This window comes from Lygodium microphyllum, chromosome 29 (assembly GCF_053477565.2).
Source record: "Lygodium microphyllum isolate KBCC chromosome 29, Lygodium_microphyllum_v1.1.10, whole genome shotgun sequence".
In the NCBI taxonomy this organism is placed as follows: Eukaryota; Viridiplantae; Streptophyta; class Polypodiopsida; order Schizaeales; family Lygodiaceae; genus Lygodium; species Lygodium microphyllum.
The window spans coordinates 113845749-113870429 of NC_141163.1; the positions used below are offsets into that span (position 1 = coordinate 113845749).

General features: G+C 43.0%; 1 protein-coding gene across 1 annotated transcript in view; it reads right to left on the minus strand.

Annotated features, from left to right (window-relative positions):
* Window positions 1-24681, minus strand: part of LOC148011051 (putative enoyl-CoA hydratase 2, mitochondrial) — a 124315-nt gene that overhangs the window by 28008 nt on the left and 71626 nt on the right. Inside the window, exon 5 of the mRNA XM_087671392.1 lies at window positions 11477-11528. Within this exon, the coding sequence (XP_087527518.1) occupies window positions 11477-11528 (52 nt within the window). The remainder of the gene's footprint in view (window positions 1-11476; window positions 11529-24681) is intronic.

A 24681-nucleotide genomic window follows, 5' to 3' on the forward strand; every position in this document is an offset into this window, starting at 1 on the left:
AATGGCACATGTCGTGCCCCAAATATCCCCTGCATGACCCAAATTGTCCCAAAGAATGTCCCTCTAATTCCCCAAATATACCCCTCAATGCTCAAATTGTCTCAAATGTCCCAAAATTGACTTGATTACCCCCATAGCAACAAATTACCCTGAATTGCCCCAGTTATCTCAATTTCCCTTGAAATTAGACAATATAAATGGATGATTACCTTGGAATTGAGGATAGGCTGAAATTTGATTGTGATTTGCAAGAGTTGATAATGCATCAATTTTGAACTTTGCATGGACTCCTGATTGGCTTGTGGATTGTCTTGACACTTTGAATCTTTAATCAAAGAGAGAGAGAGAGAGAGAGAGAGAGAGAGAGAGAGAGAGAGAGATTAGTGTGTGCACATTAGGCAATGGAGATGGGTGAACATGTGGTAGAAGGAGTGTGACACAAGCAAAAAGAAAAAACTAGAAAAAATGTCAATTTTTTGTCAACAGGCTTGGAACAGCCATTTCAAACAAGGAACAGCAAGGGGAACAGCAGGGAACATTCCCTAGCTATTTCACCTCCTTGGAGGGTTTGGAATGCATTAGGATGTTCCTACAGGCCGGAATAGCCATTCCTTGTTTCTATGGTAAGAAAGCTATGGGAGGTATGTGGAGAAGCCAAAAAGAAAGATGGCAGCAAAAGGGAAACTACCCAAGCAAACTGCCATGTGAGCTGTTGCAAATATTGTGAATCCAAAGCCAATCACTCTTTGACAAAAAAAAAAGAGATAAATACGCATAGATGTAGGTTTACAAGAATAGAATGCCAATGCATGGGGTAATGCAAAGGGCAATGCAAATCATCATGCTTATACAAAATGTTGTGCAACGGTGCTACTTGGATAGTGCCCTTGCAAGGGAATTATTCATTTGTCCAAGCACCCTTTTACAATTATAGTCATCTAGAGAATACAGATACAATAAGTGACCATCAATGAAACAATAAATGAACCAAAATCCTATCACCCTCAAGAGAAGGCCTATCAACCTCAACTTGTGAAATAAAACCGTCAAACTAAAGTTGTCAATGTAAACCCTAACCTTTCAACCTCAACTTGTCAATCCTAACTTGTCAACATAAAACTCTCAAACTAAACTTGCCAATCTTGTGGAAAAACTTGTCAACCTGTCAGGAAACGAGTCAACATGGCAACGCTTGAACTTGTCAATCCATTAATACAAAGTTAATCAATTCACCAATGCATAAGCTGAATCGGTCAATTCATTAATACAAAGTTAATCAATTCACCAATGCATAAGCTGAATCGGTCAACAAAACTTAAGCTCTTCAAGGGAAACTACTCATCAAGGGGATTTTGGCAACCAATCAAGACAATCAACTGCCAATTCATCAACCTGTCAATCTGTCAACATGTTAGCCTGTCAATCTACCAACTTGCCAACAAAATAATCTATGCCATGTTTTTGTTGAAGACCTTGCACAACAAGGTGAGCCTTGTATTTATTCAAAGTTCTATCAACTTTCAATTTAGTCCTAAACATCTATTTGGTCCCAATGATGACTTTCTTGTGACTCAAATGATCCCCTACAATCCAAGTTTCATTTCAGTCAACACTCTCAAGCTCCTTTTCCATGGCCTCTTGCCACTAGGGATGCTTTAGAGCCTCTTGCCAACTCTCCTGCTTAGAATTCACTATATAATTTATTGTAAAGACAATTTTAAATGAGACACTAGGTGCAACTGGGACTGATCTTTGAGGTCCCTCCAAAGTGCAATCCAATAGAAGGGTCCTTGAAAAGTAATGGGTCTCACGGAGAAGGCCTCGGAGGTGAAGATTTGCAAGTGGGTCAAGAGCGGATAGCAAACCTAGCTAAGACTACATTATCTTGGATATAGGGGGAGGAAGAATCGGCTCAAAGGCTGGTGTAGTGGGCTGCACAATGTCCCTCTCATAAAAAATGGCATCTCTTCGAACAATTGCTTTGTTCATCAGAGGCTCAAACAAGCCATAGGCTTTCACCTCGGGGGAATATCTGATAAAAATTAGGGAATCAGCTTAGGGAGAGATTTCCTATCTTATCATCGAGAGTGTGTATGTAAGTACCATACCCAAAAACTTGAAAGTGGTAAATAACAAGCCGAGTTCCAAAAAATGCCTTGAAGAGGGTCATTTGAGGAATCCTTGCAATCGAGCACCAGTTGAGGATGTATAACAACCTCAACACAAAGGTAGTCAAGACTCTGTTGCAAATAGCATAGAGCATACCATGTTCATCACAGTTCGGTTCCTATGCTCTATGACTCCATTCTTAGAGGGAGAGTTGCTAGAGTTATGCAAGCAAAAATTGTCGTGCTCCTATAGAAACTCGGTAAAGTGGTAGGAGTTAAACTCACCACCACTATCACTCCTCATACAACCTACAGGATGACCTGTTTGGTTATACACCAAAAGCACCCATGATGTGAAGCAGGTGAATGCATCAAATTTAAGCTTTAGAAAGTACCTCCATATGCATTGAGAAAAAGCATCCACCATAAAAAAGAAGTATAGTATGCCATTCAAGGTAGCAATGGATGTCCATCCACAAAGATCAACATGAATCAATCTCATGGGTGCCTCAGCTTGATGTGTAGTCTGCTAAGGGAACGGAGTGCAGTACTATTTCCTGAGCTGATAGGCTAGACAAACATCTTAGAGATTTTTAAGGTATGCAAGGCCCTCAACCATCTGATAGTGTGATAGCTCATAGAGCGAGTCATACGCAAGGTGTTTGAAGTGATATTACCAAAGGCACTCATTGTTCATAGGCTCCCATGTGGTGGCTAAGTCCTGGAAGTAGTGAAACTTAAGAGTCCTCAGTTATCGGCTCAAAAAGCCACTGAGTCGTCATGTAGAGGCCATAAGGCTATGCCTCGCCGCAAGCAATCACTAAACCATTCTAAGAGTCTATGATTTCAACTGTGGTCGTAGTAAAGAAAACCGCTCACCACAATTGGCAAAGCTGCTGAACAAACAATAGATTCATTCCAAGATGGGGAGACATAATATACATTGTCCAACAAAGAAGGATCCTAGTCTTCATTAGTATCAAACTTGATATGACCTAGACCACCAAGGAGTTTTCCCACACTGGACATTCCCACCTACAAGGGCTTGAGAGATAAAAATGTCTTGGATGGGGGTCATGAATGGGTGGCTTCACTATCCACGATCCAAATAGGAGAACATCTGCTCAGTTAGATAGAGTGGGCGTTTGCAATCATCTCATTAGGGGGTAACTCATGAATATGGACTAAGCTCACAACCTTTGATGTCTCTCTGGAGATGAGGTAGGCCTCATGTCCAACAGATCAATCATGCATACCCCCTAGAGTTGAGAATGATACTGCCTGTGATATTTGCCTTGTTGACTCCTTGTGAGAAGAGACAACCGAAGCCCCCTCTACATAAGTTGCACTGTGAAATTGATCAAACCATTGAGCCTAATGTAATACCTGATACTCAAATACAAAATGGAAATATTTTCTGCCCTATGTATAAAATGTATTTATACTTAGGGCACGTAAAGGTGCATTCACATGTACATCTAAATAATGTGCGTGTACTATACAGGGAAGGTTAAACGAGCCTTTATCCCAACAACCTCCCACTTAAAGGTCCAAAGTGAACCTCTAACCAACTCCCACTAGTCGTATGCAGTGCTCGTGTTGAGCTTTGCTTAGATTTTTAGTGAGAACATCTGCAGGGCTGTCCTCTATTTTGATCTTGGTCAATGTGATTTGGCCATCTTCCAGAATTTGTCTGATGAAGTGATATCGCATATCTATATGCTTTGTGCGTAAATGATACATGGCATTCTTAGCTAAATACATTGCACTCTGGCTATCACATCCCAAAACTGTAGTACCCATAGACATGCCGAGATCCTCTGCAAGTTTGCTAACCCATATAGCTTCCTTAGAAGTAGCTGATATGTATTCAGCTTCAGTGATACTCAGTGCAAGGATGTTCTGCAACTTGGAACACCAAGAAACAACCCCACCAGCAACTGTAAAGATATACCTACTGGTGGACCTACTAGTGTCCAAGTCACCTACCATGTCTGCATCACAATAACCTTGCAAACTAAGTGTACCCTGCCCATAGAAAATAGACTTTCTTTGTGTACTCTTGAGGTATCTAAGAATATACTCGATAACCTCCCAATGTGTCTTGCCAGGATTTGACATAAACCTGCTAACAACTCCCACTGCATGAGCAATGTCTAGACAAGTAACAACCATAGCATACATAAGATAGCCACAAGCTGATGCATAAGGGACTCCCTTCATAGCATTTGCTTCCACATCATCTTTTGGGCTGTTAGCTTTACTAAGCTTAAGATAACGAGGTAAGGGTACCCCAAAAGGCTTAACTTTAGCCATGTTAAATCTGTCCAGTACCCTTTCAATGTACTTTTCTTGAGATAAAAACATCAATTTCCGCATTCTATCTCTACGATCCTCATGCCCAAAATATGCTCTGCATTCCCCAAATCTTTCATCGAGAAGGCTGATTTCAGCTGATTTTTGAAAGCATCCAAGCTAGTCTTTCTTTTTCCAGCTAGCAACATATCATCCACATATAAAACAAGTATGATGGGGCTGCCATCTGTATCCTTTTTCACATACAAACAATGATCTACATGGCTGCGTGTAAACTCATGAGATAGCATAAAAGTGTCAAACTTTTTGTACCACTCCTGTGGTGCTTGCTTCAGCCCATACAGGCTGCATTTTAGTTTACACACCATCTGCTCTTTTCCAGGAACCACAAAGCCCTTGGGCTGTTTCATGTAGATTTCCTCATCAATGTCACCATGCAAAAAAGGTGTCTTTACATCCATTTGGTACAGCTCTAAGTCCAATATAGCAGTGAGAGCAAAAAGCACACGTAGAGTGGTCATCTTCACAACAGGTGAGAAGACCTCTTGGAAGTCAATCTTTTCCTTTTGTGCATACCCTTTGGCAACTAGTCTTGCCTTGTACTTGGGCTTCCCATTAATTGCCTTTACTTTGTACACCCATTTGTTTGGAAGTGGCTTCCTTCCCTTGGGCAATGACACAAGATCGCAAGTATCATTTGCATATAGATATTTAATCTCTTCCTACATAGTTAGCTCCCACTTACTACTGAATTCACATGACTTGGCCTCATTGTATGAGTCTCACCCTCATCTGTAAGCATCACATAATACAAGGAGAGGTCAAACCTATGAGGTTGCCTTCTTACGTGTGTAAACCTGCGTACCCAATGATCAACATTTTCAAGAATTGGTTCTACATCTGGAGGTATATTATTTTCAGCATTTATTGGCTGATGCAAGCCATTTTCAGCATGTTGTACATGCTGTACAGCACCTTCATTTTCATTACCAACACTTGCATTTTCATAATCAACAAGTCTATCTTGTTCTCCATGACCTCCTTATGCTCCTATTTGCTATCCATCATCATCTGGCTCAAAAATAACTGGCTGATCATCAGTTTCAGCCTGTGGTACAGCACCATGAGGCTCATTTTCTAAAGTAATAGGTGGCCGCAAACTCTAAAATTTGACCTTTTTCATACCTTCATTAAGGCAAAAGTACCTTCAGCAATTTTGCCTCATTAAACACAACATTACGGCTACGAATAATTTTCTTGGACTGAGGTAACCACACTCTATAGCCAAATTCACCCTCATCACCATAGCCCATGAAAATACCTTTGGTGGATTTTAGGTCAAGTTTGTTCCTTAGCTCATCTCTAACATGCACAAAAGCATCACAGCCAAACATGCGTAAATGGTCATACGAGGCCGATTTCCCAAACCAAACCTCCTCAGGGATGCCATGAGGGAGATTAACAGTGGACAGCATGCACCACACTCTTTCATGTAGAGTCCTACTATATCTTTCAACCACCCCATTCGAAGAAGGACTGTAACGAGCTGTAAGCTCCCTCTTAATACCATACAAGTCACAAAAAGACTTGAATTTAGTAGATGTGCACTTAACCCCATTATCAGTTCTCAAGACCTTTAGCTTTCTACTTGTCTGAGTGGTCACAAACGCATGAAAAGTTTTAAAAATAGCAAACACTTCACTTTTCTTTTTCAACAAGTATACCCAAATCCTTTTGGAACAATCATCAATAAAGGAGAGAAAATATGCAGTACCACCCAACGATTTCACGTGCATACTATATATATCAAAATGCACTAAATCTAAGACATTGAACTTATGAGAGACACCAGAGTAAAAGGAAATTTTTATTTGCTTTCTAAACTGACACTCATTACAAAAGTCAAGTTTAGAGACTTTTCCATCAACTCTCTTCAGAGAGGTAAGGACATCAAGTCCTTTTTGGCTCATATGGCCTAATCTCTTATACCATAACTCCAAGTGGCTGCAGATTTCAGCAACTACAAGAAACTTGCCATTCAAGGCTTTACAGTGCAAACAATACAAAGTGCCCTTCTTGGTTCCTTTTGCAATCAGCATGGAACCCTTTTTCACTTTTCACAAATCACCACCAAACAGTGTAGTGTAATCATGCAAGTCAAGGTGACCAACAGATAGTAGACTCTTTTTAATGCCAGGCACATATCTGACATCTTTCAACACAAGCTCTTGCCCATTGTCTAAAGACAAGTTTACAGTGCCAATCCCATCAATGCTGCAAGCATGGTTATTTCCAAGATACATCTTTCCATAACTGCCTACATTGATCATAGCAAAAGACTCCAAGCAAGAAGTTACATGGAAAGAGGCACCAAAGTCTACAATCCAAGTCTGAGTGACACCATCATCAACTGACAAAAGTGCATCAATCACATCAGCCTTGGTAATCTGCATATCCTACATGTGACATACAAGGACATCATAATCAACTACACATAATACATCAGCCTCTGTATCCGAAAGCTCCTCTATAACCACACTAGAGGCTATATTGGCCTTTTCCTTGCCTTTGATTGCCTCAAATGCATCTGTCTTATCCTCCTCCTTTTTATCTCCTGCATTCTTCTTTCTCTCTTGTTCCTTCTTGTAATACATGCAATCAGGTTTCTTGTGACCCTTCCGACCATAGTGATAGCAAGTAATGTCACTCTTTTCCTTTCCTTTGCTCTTGCTCCTGTTTCTCTGTCCTGCATTTGCATTTTTTCTTTTAGCCCCGCCTCTTACATTATAAGCTGAGTTGTTGCCTTCTCCACTAGATATATGTCTAATTTCTTCATTCAAGATTGAGCCCCTCACCCCGTTATATGAGAGATTAGGGTTATTGCTGAGAGAAACCACCAAGGTCTCCCAAGAGTAAGGCATTGTCATGATAAAAAAGATCGCCCTCAATTTATTATCAAAGTCCAAATTTGCATCCTTGAGCTGATTTAAAATGCCTATAAAAGCACTCAATGCTCAACTATAGGCTTTGACTCATCCAATCGTATATTCACTAACTTGCGCATTAAATACACCTGATTAACAGGTGTGGTGATCTGATAGGTAGTTTTCAACTTCTCCCATATTGCATAACCTGTATCTAAACCCTTGATGTCTATCAAGATGTCATCGGTGATACCTATCTTAATGTAAGCCACAACCTTTTTGTTTACTCTGGCCCAATTTGCATCAGACATTAGTACAGGTTTATCTTCCTGCAAAGCATCCTCACAATCCTTTAGGAACAATATGCCCTGTATACAGTCTTTCCAAAGGTCAAAGCCATGACCATCAAACTGTTTGATTTCCATCAAACTCTTGATGTCTGAACTCGAAGAAGTTGCAGCCATTCTATCACGAACACGAGCAAAAGCACAAGCTGAACCAGCAAACACACTGTTGTTCTTCCTCAACCAGAAATAAATCTCTGTTGTTTGTACATGAACCAGCCACCACCTGTGCAAAAATGGAGAAATCTACAAAATTCTGCACAAACCCCCAAATTTTCAGGTCCAAAAGTACATAAATGTCAGCCAATCTGATCCAGCTAAGCAAAATCTCACCAATGCATGAAAAGCCCTAATTGTCCAGGTCCAATGTCAAAATTTTACTCAAATTAGTAAAATTCCGACAAACTTGGCAAAATCCCCAATTTAATTGAGGTCAACGTGCATAATAACTGCAATTTCTAACACGAGTGTCACTTCCAAGCATAAACGGGATCAAATCTAGGAAAAACCCCAAATTTCCGGGCCAGATTTGCATAGATCTAGAACTTGTGCTTCCACACACATGAACCCCATCAGAGGAAGGGGATAAAAGGGGTTTGAAAAAAGACAAATTTCTGATTTCTTTTAAAAAAATAACAGGGAGGGGGGTCCATTGACCCGCCGTCCCATCATGTCGCGACTGACGCAATGACTATCGCTGGGTCGTCTGCCGGTCGTCGCCTGCCTGTCGCCATCACTTGCCTCCTCGTCCACGTTTGCTGGTCGCCCCGACTCCCTGCAGTCGTCGCCTGGTCCCCCGCTGCCCATGTGTGCCTGCTAGAACCTGACACTGGTTGTTAGCTATGCACAGCACCTGTTGGTCGCTTGCTGGGGACCCCTGCTGGCGCCTGTTGGTCAGGCAACTAGCACCTATTGATTGTCATGTGCAGCCTGTCTGCAGCCCACTCTGAGCTGAGAGCCCAAGACTCCTGCTCGATTGACTTCCTTTTGCCTCGAGGTTTGATCTCGGGAAGCGTGCACTCTATGCTTTGATACTAGTTGTTGGAGCTCAATTGGATGCAGCAGTTCGAGAAGAAGTGAGAGTGACGGTTGGTGAGAGTGAGTCAGAGAGAGGGAGTAGAGTGAAAGTACGATGCGATATGAGTGTACCAACAATTGTGTTGGTACACAAAGAATAAAATGTATTTATACTTAGGGCATGTAAGGGTGCATTCACATGTATGCTAAATAATGTGTGTGTACTATACATTGGGGTTAAACAGGCCTTTATCCCAACACTTTAGTGGAAAAAGTATTGAAGCTTATGGTCAAGGTTTATATGATGGGTCCTATCCCGAGTTGCATAGTGATTAGTCAAGTGTTCCCATTGCTCTCATGCCAAGTCAAAGTACTATCACTATGAGTGAAATCCAGGGAGAAGACCTTGCATCAGCTTGACTATATTGGAGGTATTTCTGGCCTTCCATAAGCTGAAAACCTCAAGGGGAACTAGGTGTGGATCTGCTTGGGGCTCCAGCCCCTGGACAAGGTCCCGAAAGATTTCAGAATGTAGAATGTCTCATTAGATTTGACCAAGTGGTATAGTGAGAACCCACCCGTTAAAAAGATTCATATCAGTAAAAGCATACTTGGCTGATGAGGAAGAAGAATTGTGAGGTGTTTGAAAAGAAGGATAAGGTGGATAGTGGGGATAGAAAGGGGGGTAGGGTGGATAGGCTGAACAAGGCCGAGAAGGACCCACATGTACCTATGGAGAAGGCATGGGAACTCTCAAACCTTGCACGATACATGTAAAAGAAAAATAGGGGCCAATCCTAAACAAGTACATGGGAATTCTATACAAGAAGCCACCATCTACACACTTTACAATAGAAGATCCTAAGCAGATCTAGCAAGAAATACGGGGAGCATGTATAGCATGCTAAGTGTATACAAATGGATTATATGTGTGTTGGCACCATATCCTTTTCTTCTATGCTCTAACACATACGCAATCTCTGATTCTTCCTGCACCTTAAACACACCCACTTTTGGCAGTTTCCATGATGCCTCATTATGCAAGACTGTTTTCTATTACTTATTGAAATATATCTGATTCTTCCTGCACTTTAAACACACCCACTTTTAGCAGTTTCTATGATGCCTCAATATGCAAGACTGTTTCCTATTACTTATTGAACTATCCACCTATATTCTATTCACAGCATACACTTGTTGAACTACACATTTTGTATTTTTGTGGGTGATTGCATTGTTAGAATTTAGTTCACTCCATAAGTGAGTGTGAATTTGATATCAACACCTAATGTCCATCCTCACAAGGTCAAAATTTTTACTTTTCAGTTTTGCCATTTCTGTATGCTGGAGTTAATTTTACGTCTCATGAACTAGTAATAGTTCTCAATCAGCCTCAAGATGCATGCCAAGAGGCAAGTGACTTCATCTGAAGTTTTTGGTGAAAGGCTACTACTCATCCCTGGCTTGGATCCTATCTTGGAGCTTTCCTGGAATGGATGCGAATTGGAAAGGCAACAACAATTCCAGTTTGTCTCTTAATGCACCATTTCTCATGTTGTATGTGGTCAAATGCCTAAGTCAACTGACCAGGGCAGTGACAATTACTGATCACATAAGCTCTCTTCCAGCCCATTTAATCTTTCGCAACAGTTACCTGGAGTTTTGAAAACGGGGAAATGGAAGCACGTTTCCGAGTTGCAAAACAGAGTTTTGGCCCTGGTCCGAAATGGAGAAACGGGAACCCAAAAAATAAAGATATAAATGTAAATATAAATATAAATATAAATATAAGCGTGTGAGTGTGAGTGTAGTTGTAGTATATGTACAAGCTACTACTGTAGCCTTTAAATAATTAGATGTAAAAATTTCCAAGCATACCCATTACACTCAATATTTTGTAGCTACTTGTTGCTAGCAAGACTTAAGAGTTAGTACAACATTCATAGTTACACAAATCTTTTGTGTGACTCCATGCATCCTTTGATTATAGATGTCTTTAATAAGAGAAACAAGCATGCAATAAAAGTAGAATTTGAAGGCTGTAGATGAAAGCTGAAACTGAAACACAATGGTTGTCTGCCAAAAACGAAAAACATAGGTAGGTAAAGTTCAAGCCCCCTTCCCCACCCCCCTATGGCAGCCCCCGAGAGAGAAAACATAATTTTTCTTTTCCGAAAAACTCCAAAGAAAAAAAGGCAACCCCGAAACATGTTTCAGAACCAAAACATTTCGGGCCGTTTCATGTTTCCATTTCAGGCAACTATGTCAGCTCAATCTGTGGCTTTGTAAGAGTAAACCTTAGTGGCTTGTTCAGAAAGTAGACTGATGACATCTTTTGATGGAAGCTCAATCCTAGTCAATGTCTCACATTCCTTTGCCCTTGTTCCTACATCTGACAATTGTCATGTCACCAGGTGATAAAGGGTCCCTGATGATGCATCATCTTAGGAGACATGTTTTTTATTGTTTTCTTCATATAAGTTGAAAGCCTAAGTCGCACTACCCTGTATGGGTGTGACCAAACCTGTGGTTGATTGGCAGGCACTATGTTAGGAAGGCTGGCATCCTGAATTGAAAGGAATAAGACTATCATAGTTCTGAATAAAAAGAAACTTTGGCATCCTTTACATCTTCAAAAGAATAAGACAAGGCACCTAATCTTGTTAGGTTACAAAGTTGGTGTCAGCATTTATATACAAATCTAGTTGCCAATCAAGATGGAATTGGGAAATGTCAGCTCCCCAGAGAAAGAATAATTGTTACATACCCTGGTATGATGGCAAGACCTGTCTCTGGTAATCCAAGTACAGCTTCAGTACCTGAATCATCCAACAACTATCATGAATAGCCCTAATTTTGAAAGTCAGTTTTGCATCTTCCTAACTTTTGCTATTAAAATGTAGCAACAAAAAAATGCACAGAATGTTAGTACAGCCTCACTTCCATCAGGAGAAGTCCCTAAACAAGGAGAAGCACATCATAATCTATCCCCATCAAAATTCATCTGATACTACCCGGTGGAAAGCAAGGATAAAGTGCCATTGCATATGACATTATTGCAACAGCCAAACCAAAAGAGATTCGAACTCTTAACCATCAGCAGGATTTTTTGCATACAATCCACTTTGAACATTAATAATAGTCCACTCAATCGCTGCTACTCAGACAAAAAAGCATACAAGTGTGTGGGGAGTGTTTTTCTGTTCTGGGGTTTTTTGGGGGCAGGGGCGGTGTGTTGTGTGTGCTGCAAAGTCAGCCACACAAAGCACCAAAGAAAATAATGCTACACACTAACCTCCAAAAGATACACAATCCAAAGGAGAAACAACAGCAATGACTTTCTTTTTCCTGTGTGTGTGTGTGTGGGGCGGGGGGGAGGGGGGGGATGGTTGTTGTGTGTGGATGGTGTGTGGTGCGTGGGTGTTTGGGTGGTGTGTGCTGCAAAGTCAGGCACACAAAGCACCAAAGAAAATAAGATACACAATCCAAAGGAGAAACAACAGCAATGACCCCCCCGGGGCTCAGGTGCGCACAGGCCAACAGCACATGTCAACACTCAAATAGATTATGGATGTGTGTGCACACAGGCCTGCTGTCCACTCTACGACAGATCCACGATCAGCTGGTCCGTGACCTCAGAGCCATGAACCACAAACTTGCGCCCTCCGTCTCTCCATACTTCTCATAACAATGGGGGGAGGAGAGGTGCCTCATACAAAGGGCATCGTGGCACTGGCCAATGAGGGAGTAATATGTGTTTGCCACCATAATTATGACAAGATCTCCTACCAAATTCTCAATCACTTCAAGCAAACCCCTACTTCTTGCATTTTCCTTCTCTCTAGAAATCCCCTCATTCCCAAGTGATTGTCATTGTCATTGTAAGTATCCACCATGACAAGATCACCCAACCAAACTACTCAGTAACTCTAAGTAGCCCCTTGAACTTCTCACAATTGCTTTCTGTCTAGAAGTGTCCTCATTCCTAAAGAAATTGTCATTGTCACCCAAAGTATCCACCCTGACAAGGTCCCTGCCAAAGTGCTCAATCATTCTGAATATCAAGAGTGTAAAGGCAGAAGTGAAGAAGAATGAACCAAGAACCAAGAGTCAATTGCACTCTAGAGTGGTAAGCTTAAGGTGGTTGGGAAGTGAGGCACACTAAGCACCAAAGAGAATAATGTAATCACTAGCCTCCAACAAGTGCACAATCCAAAGGAAAAATGACAGCAATGATAATAATGCATACAAGGGGGGATAAAGCAGGCCAACAGCAAATGCACACCATACTCCTGCATATGCTGACACTCCATATCCTTACAATATGCCCGCTATCCAATCATGGACCCACGATCAGCTGGTTCGGGACCTCTGGCTCTCCATACTTCTGATAATAATGGTGGGAGGAGTGGCCCCTGATAGGGCACTGTCGCACTCTTGGTAGCCAGCCATACTTGACTTCTCTTGGGAAGTGTCCTCGTTCTTGAGTAACATGTCATTGCCACCATAAGCATTCACCATGACAAGATCAATGCTGAATTCTCAGTCACTCTAAGTAAACCCTTCCAACTTCTCACGCTTGCCTCCTCTCTAGAAATATTCTCATTATTGATTAATTGTCATTGCCACAATAAGATCCACCATGACAAGATCACCTACCAAACCGCTTGGTAACTCTAAGTAGCCCCTTGAACTTCCCACAAATGACTTCTGTATAGAACTATCCTCGTTTCTAATAATTTTCATTGCCACCCTAAGTATCCACCATAACACTCACCTACCAAAGTGCTCAATCAATCTAAATAGTCAACTCTTGTTCCACCACTTCTTCAAGCAATTGTTCATGGGACAAAGACACCAACAATGTGGAGGCCGAAGTGAAGAATAATAAAGAACCAAGAGCTAATTGCATTGAAGAGTGGAAAGCTTAAGGCGAACTGTGAGAACTAGTCAAACTAGATAACTAGCAAGGTAGGAAATGTGCCAAACTCATTGCCCAAGAAAAATAGCTGATGGCCAACAATAGAGTGATAACAAGGGCCAAAGAAACTCCTCCGTATGGAGTTAGACCCAAATTCTCAACACCCCCTCCCAACAACATATTGGGGAATAAGAACCCAAATGATTTGAGGGGATACAAACAACACATGTACAAATGAAAAGCGGGGAGAAAACAACCACTCCCTATCAAGATGAAGAAATAAATCACGATGGTCCAACCCCAATTCTATACAATAGACCACCAAAGCTACTCAAGCCTAAGGCCTTGTTGAAACAAACCACTATGTACACGGTCCTCATCAGTAGCAACGATACAAGAGCTCCGAATTGGCATCATAGCAAGCCCCATAATCTACCACTACCAAAGATCCTACGATTGTAGAATGTTTCCAATTTGACCAACAAATGGGCCCTTACCCAAGGGTGAAGTCATATCTTGCATATGATCTCTTGGTGTTGATGTCACCAATTCAATCCAAGTCTATATAGCCTTGTTAAGAATTGCCCCTACAATAGGAAATGCCTAGCAAAGGAGTACCTCCAAGACATCAAAAGCACTCACATGCCTGCTATTGACGATGAGCCTATCAAGGAGATGCATAAGTTTAAATCAAAGATGTCAAAAGCCATTGGCAAGATAAAGAAGAGACTTAATATGTTTTTTTTTTGAAGAAAAGAGAACTTTATCAATAACACCTCGGAGAAAGTCCCCCTAAGCTAAATACAAAGTACAAGAGTCTCTGTGAAGAGTAACTAAGCACATCAAAGATACAATGGTTGTGTAAACAACCAATCTAGTGGGCTAAAGTGCCAGACCATCTGAGGGATAGTGTGAAAGAAGGTGTCTGAATCCCAAATCCTCAGGAAAGCCTCTCTTTTCCTCCTCATCCTCTCAGAGCTGCCTTGCAACCTCTCCCATCTCCCGCGGAGAGCACGGACTATCTCTATCCAAATCCTCGATAAAGACTCGCCAGTGGGTATATCCTGAAGATCAATGACTTGGCTACATCTCACCGTCCATATGTACCAACTTCCAAGCTATAATGCTGGAAATCAGCTCCCATCTGTGACAATGTCCCTGAGTCCACTGTGTCTGTGAGTAGTCTGGGGTAGGGATCCTGCTCAGATGCTCTCCAATGATGAGAAAAGAAAAGATCCCCTGAGTGTCCTCATAGCCGCAAGCCGGATCTCTATCTATGACCCAAGCTGCAGCCCCCCAAGTAGCCACCATGGACTCTGCTGTACCATGGAATACTATCCTAAGAGCTCTCCTCCAAATCTCTTGGGCTCTAGGGCAGTCCCAGAGGCAATGTCTCTGTGTCTCCTCTGGCTCACCACATCGCGTGCAAGCCACTGGGTCCTTGCCATATCCAAGCCAAGTGCCCACTGCTAAACTCCTATGGGCTAGAAGCCATAAAAAAAAAAGATATCTTCCTGGGCCTGAAGCTATCATATAGCCGCCTCCAAAAGTCGTATAGGAACTCATCTGAGACTCCCTCTCTATGCCAATGAGGGATGGCTGCAGGCTGTGCTCTAATCTTGCTCATCTGTATCCTCCGTCCCAATCTAGTAGTGTAGCAAAAGAAGGGGATGTCGGATGGCCTATCAAGGAAGGGATCCCTCCATACCCACTCTCCTGGATCCCACTGAAGTCTTTGTAGAGGCCTCCTTCAATATGTTACATCATCCAAACATGCAAGTCAACGTGTTCCATGTGAATCGATTTAAAGAAGAAATAGGACAAGGTGAACTGATCGTCCTGATTGCGGAAGTCTTGCTGGAAGATGCTACTCATTACATTCCACTTGAGCATTGGTTCTTAATGAACTAAACAATACGATCATACCATTTATCCCAAGTACTTTATCAAGTGAAAGAACTCCTGCATGCAAAGGCAACTTGGTAGTCAGTACATTCATTGAAAAGTAGTTTTCCCACGGGCCACTTCGTCCGTGAGGATATTGGTAAGGACAACAATCGCCAAGTCAAAACTCGAACACAGAAACAAACACGAACAAAGAAAGAGAATGTAAGAGTACAAAATGCTCAGGGGCAAAGCTAAAGAGTGACAAAGTGTGACGTCCAACAAAGACAACTCTTGAGTGCTACAACCACTAGTCAAAGATATCGCAATGTGAGAAACTGCAAAATACTGATCACTAAGGCAATAGGAGACCCAAACGACAACAGAGAAAGGGAGGATGATGCAAGCAGCCATCCTAGATGCAAAAACGTTGGCGAATGCAATCACTAGGTGGAGATCAGCCTATCACCAAGTCTGGAGCTGTAAACGCAAGCTGATTTGGGTGTCGATGATGAGGAAATTTCAGGCGATACCTAGCAGCTGAAAACACTACAATGTGAAGCCTCTAGACAGCAAGGCAACAGTAGGGATGGAGACACCAAGTGTTGGGAGGATGGTGATGATGTGGCAGCAATCACATGGGCTGGACAGCCACTGAGTGGAAGGTTGATGGCTGAAATCTGCACGTGGCACAAAGATGGGGTTGAATGGTGAGCAGCCTGTCTATTTATAGATGTGGAAGAATCCTCCCAAATCAAGGTTTTGCAAGTGGGACACAAACACTCTCTAGATTTGCTCCCCATTTGATGAAACTTTTGGTAATATACTATTTTGGGGTTTTTTAAAGAGCTAATCACTATGTAGCAAATTTTTAGCTCAACAAATACATGTCTAATAATGTTGGATGAGGAGTTCAAAGAATGCATGTGTATGACGTATGGTCACTACGGCTCTATCCCTTCTAAAAGCCTTGCAAATACATCTAGATCCATTGGTGAGGCTAGATACCTCTCCGATCAAGGACATATCGCCTTTTGGTCAATTGGCGACCCATCATCTTCATCACAACAAGGCCCAATGTCAAGTTTATATATCCCTTTTGAGTCATATGAATCAAAAACCTCCCCTATTTTTCATTTTGGTATACAGGACTCGAATCGTGACAAGTTTAAATACGTTAATTTCAATTGTGGAGACTCTCAAAGCAAACAAACTTTCACGGGTATACTTGACATTGTTCCATCAAATTCATTTGAGCATGGAGTTGGTAGATCAACACCTAGATTTTTCATCTGCATACAAATATTTATTCTTTCTTCTACTTTCAATAACTTAGGGTTACATTCAACATAGTAGGTTTAGGATCATCTGTGTCAATTCCTAGCACTTTTTTTTTCAGTCCCACATGTTAGCTACTCATAGGTGAATGCCACTCTATACCCTAGTACATCCTTAATGAGAACTCTACCCATTAACATTGCGCCTTACACATACTTGCAAGTGAGCACATCTATCTATCCTAGGACGGCTATGATGGATATCCCCTTTACTCCTTCTGGGCATCCACCTCCATCAACCTCTCAAACATAGGGATATCCATCCTTTGCTTATGGTATGTCATCATACACTTTATAGGTCACTTCAATGCAGGGATTTCCATCCTCTATCTACAACATCCCTATCTCCCCTCCATGAGCTACTCATGCAGTTACCATGTCCATGCCCAGTCAGCCCATACCCACTTTTGGATCCATTGTGCACGCATCACGCATGCATGGTACGCACTTTAGGGTTAATTCCCAAGTGTACTCCAATCTCCCACCCTACCTACCTTATCCATCCTATTCCTCATGTAGCACTACCACTTGTTGCTACAGCCAAGAATACATTTACGAATAAGACTTGTTTCAACAAGTCGAATTTCACCACTTGGTCTAACCTCATGCAACAAGTGTTTTCAAGACCTAGTAGTCAGTCTAGAGCCTATGACTCACCTTAACCATATCTATCAATGGAGAGCTTGCAATGCTACAATAAATGTCAAGTTAATGCAAGGGCTACTTCTTCAATTTCACTCTTAGTTACACCACTTTCCCTTAGTATTCAATTGTTGGAGTGATCTCCTTGACCACTATTATGCAGCAAGTGATCGCACCCCACGCGTCAGTCTCAATTTTGAGCTACAAGAGTTTTCTATTAAGAAAGGGGATGATCTGAAAGCCAAGTAGGTCAAATATAGTAAGGTACTCACCGAGTTCTTCACTACTAGCTCATCGAAGTCAAATGACAATTAGGTTACATTTTTCTTAAATAAGCTACTTACTAAATACTTCCACTTTATGCAACACATCATTTCCTTAACCCAATCGCCAACCTTTTATGAGTTCAAATGTCAATTCTTGCATTATGCAAGGCTGCATGATCAAGTCCACAAGAAGTTCTCCTCCCTATTTTCATATTTAGAGGCGGCTCTAGTAACCACTTCTTCGAAGGGAAAACTGGAGGTGGCAAGAACTCTTAAGGTGGGAAAGATATCAAAACAAGGGTGACACCTCTTTGTTAGACGGAAAGAAAGAAACTAAATCCATCTAATAGCAACCACTCTGTTAAAAAATAGGTTTTGCACACAATGCTAGCATCCGGGCCATGTAAACAAGTATCATACTAAGGCCCAGGGTCTCCCTACTAAGAAACCATAGTACACCGCAATTGCATCCACTCCACTCGAATAGTCAAGTAGGGCTATGCCTCCCACTACTGCCCCAACAACTACTTTTAGCACTCATGTTGTTGAACGCATGGCACACAAACAACCTCATCCACCCCAAAGGTTTGAGTGACTAATTTGCTAACCCCTCTCTAGTAGCCCTTTTTGCACGAACGTGACGGTGGCCATACCCTTAGTCTCTGGATTGATGGTTGGGATAGTCTTCTGTTTTGTGATGTTGGATTCCGCCACCCCTTTATTTTTTTCCCATGAGCACAATTACTTTTTTTTTAAAGCTTCAAAGTGGTGTCATTTCCTTCCCACAAGTTGATAGGTCATTGAGCAACCGACGAGCACCCTTTGTCCAATGCCTTAGCCTCTTTGAAGTGTCTCTTTGAGCTCCTAGTGTAAAATAATTGCCACCTCTATAGTCTTGGCAGGTCTATGGGCAGCAGACATGCATCCTTGATCCGATACACTGGCTGCTTTTTTTTTTGGGGTGGGATGCCTTGGGGTATTAGGGGCCGAGCTATGCTTGCAGTCCCTTTCTAGCTCTAGTTTTGGGCTTGAGAGGGAGTATCAAGCTAAAAAAGATGCATTGCATATTAAATCTCCATTAACTCATTAAAACAACCCCAGAACTCAAATATTACCAAAGTTTTTGTCCCATGTGCAAAACACCCAAACATTGGGAGGATCCTCATCTATAAATAGAAGGCTTCCCACACAACTCAGTTCATCCCTTCTCTTGCAAGTGATCATTCTCCTTGCAGATTTCAGCCATCAACTCCCTCTTCCAATAGTTGTCGAGCCCACATGACTACTGCAGTCTGCCACACATCACGCAACCTGTCCTTTGCTTCTACCAGCTAGTTGTCGTCCCAAATCAGGCTGCATTTGCTGCTCCGGTGATATCATCAGCTGTCGCCATTGTTACAGCCTGCTGCCTGAGTTTTTCAGCCTGCTAACATGGCCAGCTGTTGACACCACCATCTCCACCTAGTAAGCTGCATTTACTGCATCAGCAGGCTGCCCACCATCAGCACACTCTTCTATAGCTTTTGCCCAGCTGCCTCCTGCTGCCAGTGATCAGCTGCCTTCATCTCCAAGTGGTCACACTACTACATTTGCCAAATTCAGCCTCCCAACTGCTGTGTTCTGGTTTCCAGTCTGCTGCCCTTCCACTTTCAGTATCATCACAGCTCCGACTGATGGTTACAAACCTCCGGATCCATCTCTGATGGATGTCACACTCCAACTACTCCCATCGCTTGGCCTTTGAGCATTCTACACATTCATTCATATACAGCATTCGTTTTTAGAGTTCTCTTTCTTATCTCATTGTGTTTTTATGTTTTTTGCATTTTTTGCGTTATTGTTTGACTTATTGTGCTTTAATTGTGTTCATACATTTTGTGTTTTCTCCATTCAAACCCTAGCATCATGTCACAGTTCCACCTCTTGATCTACTGCACATTGCCTTCAACTACTTGTCCGCGCCGACAGCAGCAGTACCGCCTTGCACGCAATCCAAAGAAAATTTTCACAGTCCAAAGTAGTATACCTCGGAATTTGGGTTTCTCAGATTTGAGCACAATTTCTCATTCAACTCTGGAGATTTTCACTCATCATCTAGAATTTTGTACAAGTTTTATCAGAAAATCACACCTTTTTGTAGCAGACCCCAAATTCACAATCAATTTCTTCATAGAATTTGGGGATTTTCAATTTTGAGCAAATTTTCTTCACCAAAAATTAAGGATTTTGTGACTCTTGTTGAGATTCATCAGGATTGAGGCTCAATTTAGCAACTTGGGTAACATTGGAGGCATTGCTAGAAGATTTTCTTCACATGGGCAGTGTCTTCCTCAACATTCAGCTATGTATCTTCAATTCAGCTAAGTTTTTGAGGTCTACATTACATCTCTCCCTATGGTGTACCTATTCAAATTTTGGACAGAAACTAGTTGCATTTGTCCAATACATGCAGTAAGAAAAATGGCAGCTCAAAGTGACTTGATTAACATATTTGGGAACAAGGACAAGTTGGATGGTACCAACTATCCAATCTGTGCATAGATGATGCATCATGTGTTGGATGCAAAATATTTATGGGGGTATGTATGTGGCAATGAAGCTAGGCCAGCGGGTCGTGTTGTTAGATAGTTGTAGGTTCATCTAATTTCCTCTAGTGTTACTAGTGGCTCATCTGCTCTAGCTTTCACTGCTGCTCCCACCACTCATTAGTTGAGATGAGATGGGAGAGATGCCCATACGCATGCTTTGATTCCATTGTCGTGCAAGAGACAAGTCATCCACACATTTAGTTGTACATGATGGACAAACAAGCATGGGATTTACTTGCTTCTCTGTATCAAGTGTGCAATGAGGCATGTGTTGCCTACTTGTGCAAGTAACTTGAGATAGAGCATATGAGAGAAAGCGATCAATTGATGCTTACATGACACGAATAGCCATTGTCTTGGTTGGTTAGCCAAAGTCTTACCAAAGTTTTTCCGCTACTCGTCTAACTGCTCGAGCATGGTTATGGATAATCTGACATTTGCAGCCAGCCACAAAGGCAAAAGCAAAACATGGCGGTAATCTCTTTTTAAATGACAGGGCAAGGCAATCCCACCTTGTGACTCTCATGTCACTAAAGAAGAGGGTAAGAAGAAGAAAATAAGAATTTCATCGAGGCCAAAAGAAAACGTAGGGACCTAGCTAAACTCACGAGGAGAAAGTTTAATGCCAGACCAGAGGAAATTCTTGATGTCCAGATACTGCAAACCAAGGAACAAATGCCCATTAATTGGGCACTGGAATTGAACCATTGGGAGTAGTGGGGGAATGGGTATAGTCCATTTGAATTTGAATTTTTCTACCCTTTTACCCTGAATTGAGTGCCGTCCCCTCAAGTGGTTGAAGGAGCCATCCAGGTCACCAAGAGGCTAGGAAAGCACTGGCTAGATGACAAATACCTTGCGAGTCGTCCTCTCTAAGAAACGGCTCTTAGCACTCCGTGCCATAGAGCTAGAGCTAAAAAAAATAGCGATCTTCGGTCAGGTCGTAGGACACTCCCCATCCAAGGCTCAACTTTGCGATTGGCTTCACTCCATGTTGCGCATCAGCACGATGCAAATCATGGAGGAGATTCTCATTGGGCAAGGGATCTTCATGGTACGACTCACCTCGGCAGACGCAGCCTGTGAGTTAGTGGCCAGTTTACCCTATGCTTCCACGAAGGGGATCATCTACATGGTCCCCTAGTACAGTGGCTTCATAGTGGAGGCATTCGCGCTCCACAACAGTTTCCTTAGACACCCGGTCACCCTACTCTTCCCTACACTGGCAATAGAGTATCACCAGCTAGTGGAAGACTTCGGATAGCTCTTTGGCACTGTCCTTCCCGCCTCTTTTGCGAACGCAGTGACATCCACAGGAGTCCCAAAGGTATGGGTGGCAATGAAAGAGACAGAATATACCACAGTTTCTAGAGATTGAGGCAGGCAGGCACTCCTTTAGGCAGCAGGTTATTGTGACTGGGCAGCTAGGGCAGTGACTGCGATGCCATGACTTTGGGCATCCCGCAGCAGAGTGCACACACTTCGAAGCTAAGGCAGCTTCGCCGACAGGCCCACAAGTGGACGCGGACGGCTTTACACGGGTCCAGAGACGATAGAGAGGGAGATGGCAAGGGGGGCCACAACTAGTGCCTCAGGCACAGCCACGGCAGAAAGGAGCAAGAGGGTGAGCATCGCCCCCTAGCAGAACACCATGCGCCCCGCCCGACAAGACCACATGCCTACACATCCATCCCCCACGGAGGCATCACATGCCACCTTACCCGAGGGCCCACATCCGCCACCTGCTCACCCCTCCCCCTCTAGAGCTACCGATTCCCCCCCACACCCGCCGTGTGCCTCCGACCAACCCACCATCCTTCGATCCTTCCCCTCTCCACCATCACCCCCGCCAACCAATATCCCTGATCCCCACCCAGCATAGGTGACCCCCCCCCCCCCCCCCCACCCCACAGGAGGTGAGGAGCCCCATACGCCAACATCCTCCACTCACCGACAGTCTAGCCCCCCTCCCCACACAGTCACCAACTCATCCGTCCAGGCCACTCGTCACACTTTTCTGAGACATACGCAACTGCTACCACAAGTTGCAGTGGGCCGTAGTCTTACCTAAGAGTTGCGAAGCGCGGGGAGTTACCACTACCCCTAGAGGTGGGAATCTTCGTGGTACACAAATCAAGGAGTGGCAAGGTCCATCTACTAGCACCACCGGATGGACCAAACTACGCCTTTTTCCTTCAGACTCACATAAGAGACTGGACGTCGACTTAGATAGAGGAGGAGGTGAAGAGCCAGGTGGCAAATCACATCTCCCAGTGGATGGGAGAAGGTGGATTGGCACTTTTTTCCCAACAGTGGCCAGGTTATATGATGAACATTAACTAGTGGGCTAGGGCCTCGAGCTAGGGCCGAGGTCCCACATCTGAGCATTATCTTTCGAGCCCCTCCGTAGTGGAGAGCTCCGATGGATGTGATTAAGTGGTCCCTGGCACAAGCGGCCCGTTTCTACCAGTGCACAGAGTCTCGCCTCTTAGCCTGGCTGATAGATGCCTTGGTGGTACCACCATGCGCTTCCATCAACCCCATGGCCCGAGGGCTACCATGGGAGAATGGAGTTCACCGTCCAGGCCGGTAGCGAAGTGTATCCGCATGCCTCATAGCTCCTATTCTTCGTGAACAGCTTCCACACCGAACAGATGTTTGTTCGGTCGGCCATAGGTTTCCCCATGAGTTTACATCTTGCATCCTAGAATGTGCATAGCCTCCACTATAGTGGAGCACGTGGTTCCAGAAAGTTGATTGTTCAGCAGGAGTTGCAGTCTACCCTTGCCGGACAAGTCAACATCTTACTTCTACAGGAGCATAAGCTCCCTCCCGCCCATAGTTACTTGGAGTTTCGGAAACGGCGAAATGGAAACGGTGGGGAAACGGGGAAACTGAGCTACAAGGAAATATGTAACCCCGATTTAATATATAATATAGATAATAGATGACAATAAGCCACACTTGTCACTTGATCGAGAAATACTTGACATATATGATTAACATACAATTGATTATTGACATTGAAATTCAATACTATCATACTAGGTCGGAGGTCCTAAATCCTAACTTCTATAACCTGTTACCTATAGCCTGCACCAATTTCCAAAATCGAAAGATACATCAAGATTCATACAGTATACTTAAACTTTGAATTGGCAAGTGCCAAGCACACTCTAAAGATATTCATAGATCACACTTTAAAGATTAGATCATTACAATTTACATGTAGCATGATAATAGATATACATGAATCACAAAAACACCTGGAGGTTGGATCGTATTCATGAATCATGAAAAAAAGATACAAGAGCATAAAAGATAAGTTGATAACTAATGATCCATAAAACACCACAGTCCACTGAGTCCTCAGTCAATGACCATAAACATAAATGATAAGACAGTCACACAAGAGAGCATCTGTCTGAACTCTGAAGAGTCAAGACTCAAGCAGCTTGGAGGAGTCCTGTGCGCCCCAACCCCTCCCACGGAAGCTGCATCTGACTCCAATGTAGCTCTACTCCTCTTGATGGCCCTGTTGTTGCAGAAGCTACATCATCTACTCCCCTCTCCCCTGTAACTGATGCACTTTGATTGCCTAACCGACTGAGCTTCCCCGCTTGAAGAGAAGCCTTCATGTCTGCGGGTGCATTTAGGCATGGGCCTATGTCTTTATTTGCCACATGTGCAAGATGATCTTTGATCCTTGTGGCTGCCCCTCCTCTTTCAGTTAGGGGTGGAAGATCGACAATGGCCATGACCTTCGAGAAGTCTGTGGCAATGCCGTTCTTCGACACTACGTGCCCTAAGATGCATCCGTGCTTTATTCAAAACCGGTACTTCAAGGGATTCAACAAGAGACGATATAGTCGACGCCGTTCAAAGACTTATCCAAGTATTCCATCCAAGTAGAGTGAACATATACGTCATCTACGAAGACCTTCAACTCCTTTCTCAACATGTCCTTGAATATAGTGCACATAAGTCGTTGGAAAGTAGCTAGTGTGTTAGTCAACCCAAAGGGTATGACTATGTAGGCAAAGACGCCCCACTCAGTGGCGAATGCGGTCTTATGTCTATCGTTAAGATGCATTTGCACCTGATTGTACCCAGAGAAGCCGTCCAGGAAACTGTGGGCCTCTTTGCCAGCCACTCTCTCGAGCATGTGCTCGGTGTACGGCAATGGATAGTTATCTCTCTTCGTAACAGCATTTACCTTCTTGTAATTGATGCACACTCTAATCTTTCCATTCTTCTTTAATACAATGACTATGGGTGAAACCCAGTCCGTATACTCAATTTCGTAGATGAATCCTGTTGTCATTAGCTTATCA